Raw genomic sequence first — 13,934 nt, 5'->3', positions numbered from 1 at the left:
CTATTTTTCTTGGTTCAGGTGCCCAATACGATTATCTTTCCTGGAAGCATCTGTTGTTAAAATTTCTCTATAAATAAGAAATAAGAAATTTGGCAGTTGCGCAGTTTGCACATGCCCACATCTGATGTTTACAATATGCGATATGCTTATCTTTACTAGAGACATCTATGTTTACAATTTCAAAAAAATATCTATAAATAGGAAAGTTGACATTGCGCCGTTTGCGCCGTTTGATCGTCAAGATTTTGCTTGGCTCAGATGCCAGAGTTATACGCTACCGAATGCAAAAGGAATGAATTAAATATCTTGAACTGTAGGAGTAGTTAAGGTCTCGGACAGACGGACAGAGAAAGTGGCTTCAGTAGCGCACCCAACTTCTTTGGAAAATGCGCTAAAAATGCCATGTTAGTTCTGGAAAGAACTGCTCCAAACGATATTAAAAACTAGATGAATTATGATAAGAATTGAATCTTCAACAGCGTTTAAAAATTCGTATTTAAACCAACCACCTGCCATATTGGAGCGGGTGAAATACACTTGCTAAGACTTAACAACAGCACTTTACCTATTGCTAGGGTCAAGCAATTGAATTGTTAAAATTTTAGGCAACATTGCTAAGTTTGTCAGTAGGTACAGAATACCACTTTTAACAAATATTGCTCATCTAGCAATTACCTTCACTATTAGCAAGTTGCTAAGATTATTTTAAGTTACAGAATTGGACTGATTATCATCACTTGACAACTCATCCTCATCAGAACTCCCGGTGTTCACAACAAATTCTACGCTCTCAATAAATTCCTCTGTTAAACAATCAGCTTCCCACATTTGTTCTGCAATATGTTTCACATGAATGCAATGCTTTTCCCATTCCTGTTGCGTAATTTCAGCACAAGCATTTTTTACCAATTGAACAATATTACTATTACTTTGCCCGACATTATTCATAGCTACTTTCCTCTTCATAGTACTCCAAATTAGCTCGATTGGATTAAGCTCACAGTGATATGGTGGCAATCGTACAACGGTGTGTTGATGTTGTTTGAGTAGTTCGTCTACATAATATGTCTTGCTGTGAGAAATGTTCTTTACTAACATTAACAACTCGGCCTTCCGCATGTCTTCTGTCGTACTAATGTTGTTTGCGTCTAACCAAGATCGTATCACTTCCTTACGATTATTCATTGTTGGCGGCTTATTTATTTGAACACTATGGTAGGGTGCGTTATCCATAACCACAATTGAGTTTGCTGGTAAATTTGGTATAAGCTGCTTCTCTAACCACTGCATAAAGTTAGTATGATTCATATCATCGTGATAATCCCCCGATTTACTGTGCGACTTAAATATCAACAAACCATCCTCTACAAATCCCGAGGGGTAAACCGCTGGAGGAAATAGTGTACAAGTTGAGTGGAATTAAGAGGGAATTAGGGTATTTCGAAGGTATTAAAATGAATTAATAGGTATTTTGAGAATTACCGAGGAAATTAAAGGTATTATGAGGTATTAGTAGGGAATTAAAAGGAATTAAAAGGAAAAGGAGGAAATAAATAGGTATGCGCATGCGCTAACATACATCAGAATTAAAATGACGCATCGTTTTACATCAGTGACTCGTATAGTGCATACCTCGGTGCATACTAGCTGTAAACTGTGACGTGCCGGTACAATATTTGGTATAAGATTTTATTAAAGATGCTTGTTTGTATTTAAATTTTTTTATTACTCTGTCTTGGATTAAGTATCTTTTGTTTGTTTTGGTAATAACATTATGTACTGAATAAATTAATATTTTTTTATGGAATTCATATTTTTTAAACTTCACCACTTGCTTCACTATAAACCAAAAATAAATTTATATTTTAAAACGTTTATGTTACTACGGAGAAATCAATAAGTTCAATAAATAATTTTAGTAAAGTTATAAAGGTAGATATTAGTCTTTTTTTATCTATTTTGTTTATTTATTGCCCCTCTCTTGTTCCGTGCCCTCAACAGGCTTGCGCACAGTTACAGAGTGACCCGCATAATGCTTTCAAGTTGTTCTATACTACTCCTGTATATTTACCTTACGAATTAGGGAAACTGCAGGAAAACCTAATTCAGAGTAGCCGGCAGAATGCTCGAAACTGATCTAAGGAAATTCCTATCTCTGATAGAAATGAAAAATTCTTACCTCAGCCCAGGTTCGAACACCCGTCCTCCGGCTTTGTAGCCCAATTATAGAGAATAGAGCTGTTGTAAGAATTATGGGGAATTCAGAGCAATAATGTAGGTAGGTATTAATAGAAAATAAAAAAAATTGTGGAGAATTGAGAGCATTATTAAGGTATTAATAGGAACTAAAAACGTTTTGCGGAGTTCATGGCTATAATTAAGGTATTAATAGGAAATAAAAAAATTAGGAGGAATTAAGGAATTAAAGGGAATTAAAGGGAATTTTTTTCAGGAAAAGGTATTTGGTGTACAAATTTTTGCTAGCGGTTTACCCCTCGACAAATCCAGAATGACCACCAGAATGGACTATGATGTACCTCTGACCAGCCCTATTGGATTTATAAACTCCCGATACTTCATCTGATTGCCAGCATTTACTCACTCCATACGATGGGTGGATATAGGTTTCGTCCAAGTATATAACGAGTCTATTGTCACCTTCACGTTGTTCATTTTCTCTTAATCTTCTTAAATAACGAGAACGCCATGCTACGATGTCACTTCTTTCCATTAACAACCTACGTTTGTCATGACACTTCTTGTACCGAAAACCATCGATCAAAGAATTCGACCACTTTACGGATTATATTACGAGCTTCAGAGTGAACAAGTTTCCTCTCCAAACTCATGATTTAGGACTTCTGTAACAAGTTTTACCTCAATTAGCACTCTAAGATTCATGTAAGGTTAGGTACAGTTTTACATTTAAAAACACTTTGAGGGAATTACATACCTTATTATAAGATCGTAGATCCAAGCTATATGCGTCTTGAAAAAGACGAGTTTGTATAAACTGGAGACGGAAAACGTAAAATAAAGCAAATACAAGAAGCAAATAACGTGAAGCGCAAACTGTCAGAACGGAATAATTAATAATTATGGCGCGGAATGTACCGCGTCGTTTCTATTGGCCAGCCTGAATTATTTCAAAATTAGTTGGCATATTTTCCGGGGCTTTTCTGAGCTTGGTGGCACTTTACCTTGAAGGTGTTCCAGACGGCCATCAACTTTCGCTATCTAAAAGGGGCCCCCCCACGATTTATTTCCTGAGATGCTGTTTTTGAAAGTAAAACGTGCATAACTAACCCAACGAAAGGAATTAATTTCTACCAACCATAGCCCTCCTCCTCGACCACTCATCGTGATCAGGTATATTCCCTTATACCTACCCCAAGAACGGATTGTCGGAAGAGGGTACTCACAAAGGGCGATTGAGACGTCTGCTAGAAATATATCCATTGGTGATGTCAAAACAAAAGTTATTTCGTTTAAAGAAAATGCGCTTTATCTGCACAAGAGTTGTGCACAATTTATACTTGTTTAATTTTTTTTAAATTATGAGATATCTTATAATAATACGGTTAAAATGTTGATCACTGTCTTTCAGTGGATGTCGTGCTAGCTCCCCTACTATTACACACTACGTGATTTACAGTTAGTCGAAATCGAGAATAACCTATACCTATCACTTTGATTTTTTTAAAATTTGACGGTTGGTAAGACCCAAAACACTTGATTTATATAATTTTCTTTATATTTTTTTCGATATTTGCTATTCTGCTATTCGGATCGGAGACGCATCAAACACATCAAAGATCATGAAAATCGGCCCAGCCGTTTTTTAGTGTACCATACACGACGTTGATTTATAGACAGTGATTTTTGTTAAGAAGTAGACATAGGGATTTATATTATTGTTTTTCCCTATGCTACTTTTAAAAGACAAAAGCTTTTCTGAAGGGCGCCTAATTTTATGCATCCAAAATCTGACATCTGACTGTCATATTTAATTAGTTTGAAAATTGCTAATCGGCACTATACCAATTGACCATATCAACTTTTTTTTCAGTTGAATACATCGCACACAAACGAAAATAAAAATACTGAAGCTCAAGCTACAATATTCAAATTAATTCATGTGACGGCCAGATCTTTATTTGTTTTAAAATGATATTTTGGTTGCATAAAATTAGGTTCCCTTCAGACGAGATTTTGTCATTTAAAAGTAGACTTATGGAAAAACGATACACATAAATCTATACTTCTTAATAAATTAATATTAGCACGGTAAAGGTTACTAACGGCGGCGGCGTTGAGTGAGAAATAGTAAAGAGGCCCAACTATAATGTAAAATTGCGATACATATTCCCCATCTCATTCGCCGCCGAATCGAAACAAGAACTAGGCCGGAAAACGTTATATTTATATGTAAGTCTAAGTACAGAAGCCTTATTGTTTTTCATGCTTGTCGCTTTCAGTCTTCTAACTAAAGTATTCATTCACCGGGGAAATCCCAGAGTAGGAGTTTGGTCTAGAATCCAAAACCACGACCTTGATCAATGGACCGAGACCACGATCTTGGACCCAAATCCAAGGCCAAGACCTTGTGAGGGTCACAAAATCCAAGATGGCGTCTAGTATCTCCCTTCTATTTACGAAGAATTTATTGTGCTAGCCGGGTACATTTCCTCGTCATTATTTCAACGTATTTTGGCTGCTCTAATGACGTAATTAAGAAAAAAAAGTAATTGCTAACATTTATTTTCTCTATTTTATTTGACGAAAAGGCGAACTTCTAGACATTGTAACGCAAATCGTTACAGCTTCAGATTTTTATCTCTAAACTCTAAAGTTTAAGTTTGACGAAACCTAACGCTTTCATCAAAGTATCTATTAATTTTTTACATAATTATGCAAACTTACTAACGACGTCCAACTCATTAAAACTGATGCGAAGATATGTACCTGTATTAAATATTGTTCGTAATTCACGAAGGATGTAACATTTATCTGATTTATCATATTCTGTAATACTTCTAAACGCTTCAGTGAGTATGTTAGAGCATCCATTTACAAATCTCAAATTTCGCTTTGTATTGTTGAACATTTTCCGTTTATGTTTCTCTTGTTCAATTGAATTTAGGTGGATGCTCATCAAGGTGTATAAAGGTCGGTTTTACTTATAGCAACCCGTGCCTTTTTAGAATGGAAAAACGTGCTTAAAATCTCGATTCACAATTTCCAAATAAGAGTCTAAACTGCATAAACTCGTTCTTGTATCACCACGTATCTGATAAAAAACCAAAATTTCAGCGTCATAGTTGGCGGGGATAAGGTGTTTATCGTGAACGGACATCAATACACTTGTCAGACGGACCTGCCAATTTATTTCCAGTTCATCGACATATAATAAATGGACTGTGCGTGTCAATGATAAGCGCAGATACTGCAGGTGAGAGAGAAGGGAAGACTAAGAAGGCAAGCTGTCTCTTACGGTTACGCTTCTGAATGGTTCTTTCAATTTAATTTGAATGCGATCGCGGTCGCTTCTGTTGAAAGAACCAATCATATGCGTAACCGTAAGAGACAGCTTGCCCTCTTAGTCTTCCCTTCTCTCTCACCTGCAGTATCCGTGCTTAGCATTGGCACGCACAGTCCAGTGATAAGTGAATTTCTACCACACCGCTTCTACACAGGCAACATAAAAAACAAGTTATGCTTTACGACTTTTCTATTTTCTAGTTACTCTCAACGACTGATTATCGGAATTTGAAGAATTGTCTGAGTCAATATCAGAATTAGCAGTAGGTCTTGAGTAATAGTCATGGGTTTTAGATCTTTTACATGGTAAGTGCCTAAAGATTTTCCGCCTTTGTTTTTTCATTCGTAAGTCCATCTAGACATAACGATCTTACTCTGCTAAAGTCCTACAAATTTAGGAGCTAGATTGGCGATCAAGTTCTTAGGAGCGGCAGAAAGTTCAAAATTACGTTTCCATACATAAACGTCTTTCTTATATGTTACCCGTCTATGTCGAAGGTTATAGCGGGCTGAATGCGTTCAGTGGACTTCCGCATTTTCGCGATTATGTCTTTCCTAATGTTATCGTAAGTCTGGGCGGATCTGTTAGCCAAATTAGTACGGTCAGGTTCCATTGTCGGCGACTGAATGCACATGAACTAGATTTTGTGGTTTTCCTGTGATACTCCATTTCTGGTTAAGTTGGTAGAGCAAACCATAACTCATAAATGCTTTTGATAAATGTTTGACCAATTTTGTTGAGAACGCAGCAAAAAGCGGGACCGCAATAGGCGGGAGCAAGGTCTACGTATCAAAAATATCCTATCATCGTCCGCACATATACGTAGACACATAACTTGTTTACTGAAACATGTATATCACCGAAAAACCTGAATAGTTTACGATTAGCGACAAAATCGATACATAATACGGGTGAGTTTTTATTTATCTATCGGAAAAGTTCTAGACATCCAAAAGTTTAAAATCAATTAATCAATGTCATACCCTTCCTCGTGTTGTCGCATGCAATGCCTAAATACGTAATGAACGAGGAAAGCAATTTCCATGTTCTTTGCACGTAGAAGGAAAATTAAATTAAGTAGGTAAATAAATCGTTTCAATTAACCTGCTTTCAACCAAACAAAAATAACTACTCTTCCTCTTTTCCCGTTTTCAGAGACTTTCTCCGAAGGGTTTGTTGACATTTAAAAGGCAAATTTCACAACCACTCAACTTTTCGTAGGACAACCGAAAACCAGCCATATTTTAGCGTATTGTTTTCGCCTCTCGAACCGTAATCGATTACAGGGGCGACCTAAATTATCTCCGTTTTTTGTGCAATATATTTAAAATCTATATTAGACGGTTTTACGTACAGCCCAGAATTCTTTTCATTTGCACACGAATGCCTGCTTATTAATTCAACTACGTACTTGAAGAACGAACGAACGTTAATTAATCACTTTGTGATAGTGAAGTTAATTTCCTATTCAATATCCCAAATGCTCAGGGACAAAGCAAAGTATTCTGCTTTTCGATGCAATACGGGAACACGTGTTATGGTAAGGCACGCCAAATTTAAGTTGGGTTGGAAAATTGTTTTTAGAAGGTAATAAGATCGCACTCTCGTTTCAGCGGGAACTTCGTTAAAGAGAACCTATTCCTATGGGGATTTGCGTCAAGTAATTCATAAGTACATTTACATATTTTACACGTACGACAAATCTATCGCATGTGAAGTTAGCTCCACATCTATAAATTTTACAATGCAAGTTCCATGATGTTGATAAGAACAGTATTTAACCTAATGAGATTAAAATATAGATCAAAACTAATAATAAACTAGTAAAAAAAATTTAAATCCGTCAATAAATGACGAAATATATTACTTAAGTTTACGTATTCAGTGGGCAACAATTCAACAAAGTAATGGTCTGTACCTACTGCCTGTAAAGTCATTTGACCTAATAGACTGCCGCCCTTACATTGGTAACGGTGCGGCGCACCAATAACCAACCGTACACGTACTATGCGAACCAATAGGCATCGTATGCGAATAGGTCAAGTGACGTCACACGCTGAAACGAAATTGTTTTTCCAAGCGCATAGTCTTATAACTTTTTCATTATACCTCTCCGAAAGTATTGTCTTTTCATGTACCCCAAGCGCACCGAAAGTTGGGTTTTCCCGTGCGAGCGCACTGGAAAACTTTTTTTGTACTCATTGAATGGAAAGATAATGTTTCCAAGCATCCTCGATGCACGGGAAAACGACTTTCCCGCATCGCGGTGTTTTTTAGTTTCCGCTGGAGAGAAGGGGTTATGTGCGTTCTTCGGTTGGTAGTACTTATTGAAGTCAACGAACGTCATGCCATGGTTAACTGTCATCTGCTGTAAAATCAATTAAACCGTTGGTTGAGGGTATTTAGTGCGATTAATCGGAAACAGACGTACACTAAGTTTTACGTAAATATATAAATAAGAACTTATAACGCAATCAAATTATTTTTCAGAATTGGAACTCAAGAAAAAGTAAGATTTATTGTTAAAACGTCTTAAAATGTGACCAGTGATATTCTGCAACTATTCGCATATGCAGTTTAAGAAAGCACATATTAACACACACAAAGCTTCCAAGGATTTTAAATGTAACGAGTGTATTTACGCAACTCAAGATATTCAGTGCAAACGATGCAATGCCGTGACCAATAGTAGCACTCATTGCAAAGGCAAAATATGTATTAACCAAAGATGTGGAAGTTTTAAATGTGACCAGTGCATTATTAAAAGTGGGTAGTTACAAAATTATGTTACCAACCAAACATATGATTGTGTTACCAACTCATGATTAAAAAAAAGCTAATTTACAAAACTTTATTAATTTTGACCTTTTTTTACGCAATTCGTTACAAAAAATATTGTACCTAACTCTTTCGGAAAGAATTTTCCCGCATTCGCACTAAATGCAGCACTCCCTACGGTCGTGCTGCAAACAAAGTGCTCATGCGGGAAAATTAACTTACCGAACTTGTTAGGTAATAGTATATTTCATAATGAGTGTCGAAAGTGACTGATATCATGCGAGTGCCGTTAGACAAACGAGGCGAAGCCGAGTTTGGCTAATAAGCATGAGCATGATAGTCACTTTCAACACGAGTTGTGAACACTATTTTTTAGACGACTTGAACAATAAAAGCTTTCACTAGTATCCCTAATATTTCAAGAATATGTTACGCCATTTTTTTAAATTTTACTGTGTTGGTTGGGTACGACCGCGGGTTGCTATGGATTGCTAATTGTTTTGTTTTGCTAGTTCTGTCATACAGTGCAGCGATTATTACTAAAACGAATTTTAAGTGGTGCGTAAAATGGAGAGCGATAAAGAAGACGATGTTTACAACTCACACCACCATCAGTAGTTGAAGCGGCCAGCGAGAATACTTTGGTGTTGCTCCAAACGAAATCGCGACTGCGTTACGAAGATGCATACACCAAATTTATGGAATGACGCAAGATATCCCAAGTGAAATCGTCATTTTCGGAAAACGTTTTGCTGGCGTATTTTGGCGAATTGTGTCCTTCAATTTGCATAATGAACCGAAATCAATTTATATGTAATTGATTATTATTTGACAATCCAGTAAAGCTTCTATCAAACTGAATTTCTAGCTGACTTATGAAAACAACCTCACTAACTCTTATCACGCACCGTGCATGATAAATTTCATATCCACATCAGTATGTTCAATTGTTAACTTTCTAAGGTAGGCTACAATATTGATATGTGTCATTTTCGAATCAAGTCGTCTAAAAATAACTATTCCGGTGCGCTACGAATAATCAAGTTTTCCATAGCTATCCCTATCCCATGCGTTGCCATGCATACCGCGACTTGACTTTGACATTTATAATAATTGTCAACCGATTTTTAACCATTGTGTTCAAAATTCATTTTGGTGAAGTCGAAATTCCCGCTAATATATTAAGAGAAACTGCAGAAATCAGTTCCCAACTATTACCAGCTAAATCAAAAGAGAGATGGGAAAAGGAAAATAAAAATGTTGTAACTGGTCCGTTGAAGAGAACGTGAAAAAGGTACGTTATGGGGTAGGTTTTCAGTGATTAAGAATTGTCTTGCGATAAAAGAAAATGTGAACGGTAGCAAATTGTGCAAAACCATCGCCTTTTTGAAACGTCATATGGTCTGCTACATCCCAAAAAAATAAAAAGTTCTATTTGTATAACAAGGGAGCAATATTTGAATCAAGCTGCAAGTATAAAATAGTTACTTACTAACGTTATTTTAGTGTTCGGAATTTTCGGAGCATGCAGGCGAGACAATTAATTCGCTCGTTTATTGATGATGTTGAAGATAATGGGCATTTAAGCGTCATAAGACAAGCAACAGAATTTGTTGTCAAATTGGATTTGGACTTCAATGTAAATAATTACTCTCCGTTATTTTCGGAGAGGTATAATGAAAAATATCGTTCATTACACGTCCAGAAAGGCTTTTCCCGTGTTTGCATGACTATACTATTGTTTGTGTGAAATCATCATGTCAATAGTGTGTTTATTCGATCCCTTTAACGATCCAAATAAATGTATCGTGCTTAATTACGATTAATTTTGTTGATCTGTATACTAAGTTCATTTCAGGTGTTATCAAAATTTGTGTAAGTAATCATTTTGGAATTGGAAGAATTTGATCGTGGCTATTGTTTGCTATAGAATCTGGATTTTGAAGTCAAATTCGAATTCTTTTGTTGCGCCGGGATTGAGGATTCGGATGTGTTCTGGGAGAGATTTAATAAGAGAACTAGCTAGGTTTGAGATGCTTTGTCTATGGTTCACCGTTCACTTTGGCCGAGCATTGTATTAATTTTGTATGTGGCCCGAAGTTACAGGGTCACAGGTATTGGAGATTTCGTGGTCTTAAAAGTGACGATGTTTAGAAATAAATGTATACTTATCGCTAATATAATTCGTGCAAGAGGAGAGTATGACACGCGACCAGATAGTATGAAAGCAAATCAGGTAATGATATCATTACACGGTAAAGTAATAAAGTTGATTGAATCTGACTTGTACTGACGGTATCTGATTATTTCGATTTTGTGCTATAACTGTAAGTGCCTATTGTGAGAGTATCTCGATATAAAAGCTGCACAATCGTACAGGAATCAACAATAGAGTACAAAACAAAACCAGCTTCGACTGAACGACTTATCGAAACTCTTCACTGAGAGAACTCAAAATCATAAACCATAAATGGGTAACTGAAAATGGATTTACTCTATCACCAAAGAAAACAATATGCGTAGATTTTCACAAACGAAGAAACCCACAATATACTCCAAAACTCCATATTAACAACGTTCAATTAAAATTCGAAACATCGGTTAACTTTCTTGGGATAACCTTTGATCAGAAGCTAAATTGGGTTCCACATATCAACAAAATAAAAAACAAATGCAACAACTCTATAAATCTAATTAAAACAGTTGCAAACAAAAATTGGGGATCAGACAGAGCTACACTTTTGAATTTATATAGAACTCTAGTACGATCAAAGCTGGATTATGGCTCTATTTTGTATCCAGCGAAAAAAAATGTGCACTTAAAAAAACTTGATGTAATACACAACACATGTTTACGCATTGCCATCGGAGCTTTTAGAACTAGCCCTATCATAAGTATTTACATCGATTCAGGGGAGCCACCTTTATCAGTAAGAAGAAAAATACTCCTTACTAACTATATAAGTAAAATAGCTGCAAATCCCTCAAACCCTACAAATTCTATCATAAACGATGCCTTAATGTATTCCTCAAACATCAATATCAAAACAATAACATCGGTTTCCACCCGCTTATCCCAGATTATGAGAACCTGCCAAATCCCCACTACACTCATTAGATCATTACCTCATACACCTATAAACATACCCCCATGGCTCATATCAAAACCAGTAATTGACTTCAGCCTTTCAAAATCAGCCAAGGCAGAGACAACCACAACTGAACACAAACAAAACTTCAAAGAAAAAATAAACAAAGATTACCGCAACTTTATTAAATGCTACACAGATGGATCTAAAACAGCCGGAAAAACAAGTTGTGCTCATGTAATTGATAATCAAACGACAACCTACCTGCTAAGTAATAAGTCAAGTATAATGAACGCTGAACTAATGGCTATCGATCAATGCCTAAAATCTCTAATACACTATCCTGGAAACCATTACCTTATCTCCACGGATTCTAAAAGCTCTCTACAAAGCATTCAAAATAGATATTCATACCACCCGATAACACAAGCAATACTATCAAGCCTACAAGAACTAATAGCCCAAAAAAAGACTGTCGTCTTCTTGTGGATACCGGCACACGTTGGAATTGAAGGCAATGAAATCGTGGACAGTGCAGCGAAAAGCGCTACAGGAACATCCACAACCCTAAATAGAATAACATCAGAAGATGTAGCCAACAACTTTAAAAAGGAAATATTGGAAACTTGGAACACTGAATGGAGCAGTATAACAAACAACAAATTAAGATGTATAAAACCTTCAACAAAACACTGGAAATCATCATCTAGAGCGAACAGACAGGAAGAAATCGTAATTACAAGACTACGAATAGGCCATACTAAAATAACTCATGATTACCTACTGAACAAAACGAATCAACCCATTTGTGAATTTTGTAATGTTCCAAAGACTGTTAATCACATTGTGATAGAGTGCCGAGAATACGAACAAGTTAGAAATAATCTAAGAATCCCGGAAAGAATAGAGTTAGCGCTGGGCGATAGTGAAAGTGAAGTTGACAAAATATTAGATTTTATAAAACAGACAATTACTTTTAAATGTATTTAATTTTCACATTCAGTACTTAATGTTTTTGCATTGCATATATGACCTCGTTGTTAAAAATGCGTGTACTTTTGTGCATATCTAATAAAAAAAAAAAAATCATAAAGTTAAACACAGGCGCGGTTTTACCAAAGTTTTAATGCCGTCCTTTAAGCAACTTTTCCAAGTCAATATAAATGAAAGATGTAGACACTCTGTTGACACGTTTACACACAGCGGGAGAACCGTGTTTTCACGCGCCAAAAATACCTCACGCATTTTTTTAAATAATTAACTGCCTTGTTTGAGAAAAGTTGGGTCCTGAGAAAGAGTAATCTATTTTTAGAAAAAAAATGTCGATAATCCTTGTGAGAAGGCCGTCAAGTTGAGACATTGTTAATCTAACTTGAAGTAGAGATAAACTTTTTCTGTTTATTCAGGGCGAGGTTCGTGGAAAAACCTTTGTGAACGATCGTTAGCCACATCCGGATATTTCTTTTACGTTTACGCGCTCATGAACTCTTTTTTTAAACTTATAGTAAATATATTCATAAGTACATCGCTTATTTGAACCCTTAAGAAGCGTTCAAATTGTAAAACTTCTTTTGCTGGGTCAGTAAAAGCTGGCTGCTTGTTTACTCCAACAATTGTCGGTTTATTTCGAATTCGCGTGTGTCGTTAACCATAATGTTTACTTATTAAAGTACAAATTAACATGGAACCTTTATTATGTGTACAAATTTATTTTGCGCCATTATAATTTGATTAAATTGCCTTTCCTTTCCTTAAATCTTTCAAAATGAATGCTTTTAAAAGGAACGATGTCAAAAATAGTTATTTACCTGAAGGTCGGGAAAATGACACATTACTGGGAAGTCAGGTAATGTAATTTTTCCGTCAATTGTTTATTTATAGACTTATTAAATTAATGCATGATTTGTCCTGAAAAATCGTTGATTATTGGCCCGCTTTTCACAACTACTTGCGTTTCTCTGAACAATCGTTTATATCATTGCGCGTAAGACTTTAATTTATAGTTGAATTTTGTATTAGAATATCCATTCAATTTGTATATTAAAGTTTAGAAAGCTGTTTTTCATTTATATTTCGAAACTACATACATTGAATTGTTTATAATACTGTTTACATTGTAACCTATAACGTTTGCATCATAAATTAAGCAGAGGATCAGCTAGTACCTGCATTTGACATTATTTATTGATTTACAAAATATAACTCAGGTAACGTTTCGATTTTGATCTTGCTGGGATATTCAAATTGGCATTTTATCTGCGCACAACGTTCCCAAATGTTATTGTCATATATCTACCCAAATTAAGTTTTGAATATACCACCGCCACATTATTTCTTTACTACAAAATACATAACAGGTATTTTGGTAGTTCATGCAATTTTTTTGTATTATAATTTTTATATGTAAGTACAGGATGTCTCAAGTATGACGGCGACGTTATTTTTTTAAATAGAACACTTTAAATGTGGCATGTAACGGTTAAATTTTTGAACTAGTCCCACAAATAGAAAAATATAATTGTACA

General features: G+C 35.6%; 1 protein-coding gene across 1 annotated transcript; it reads right to left on the bottom strand.

Annotated features, from left to right (window-relative positions):
• Positions 1-705: 705 nt before the first annotated feature.
• LOC116170245 lies at positions 706-1,185 on the bottom strand. Its single transcript, XM_031486485.1, has one exon. The coding sequence runs from the start codon at positions 1,183-1,185 to the stop codon at positions 706-708; it is 480 nt and encodes a 159-aa protein (XP_031342345.1).
• Positions 1,186-13,934: the final 12,749 nt, after the last annotated feature.

Source organism: Photinus pyralis, unplaced genomic scaffold (genome assembly GCF_008802855.1).
Source record: "Photinus pyralis isolate 1611_PpyrPB1 unplaced genomic scaffold, Ppyr1.3 Ppyr1.4_LG5, whole genome shotgun sequence".
In the NCBI taxonomy this organism is placed as follows: domain Eukaryota; kingdom Metazoa; phylum Arthropoda; class Insecta; order Coleoptera; family Lampyridae; genus Photinus; species Photinus pyralis.
This window is presented reverse-complemented; position numbering and strand designations above follow the sequence as displayed.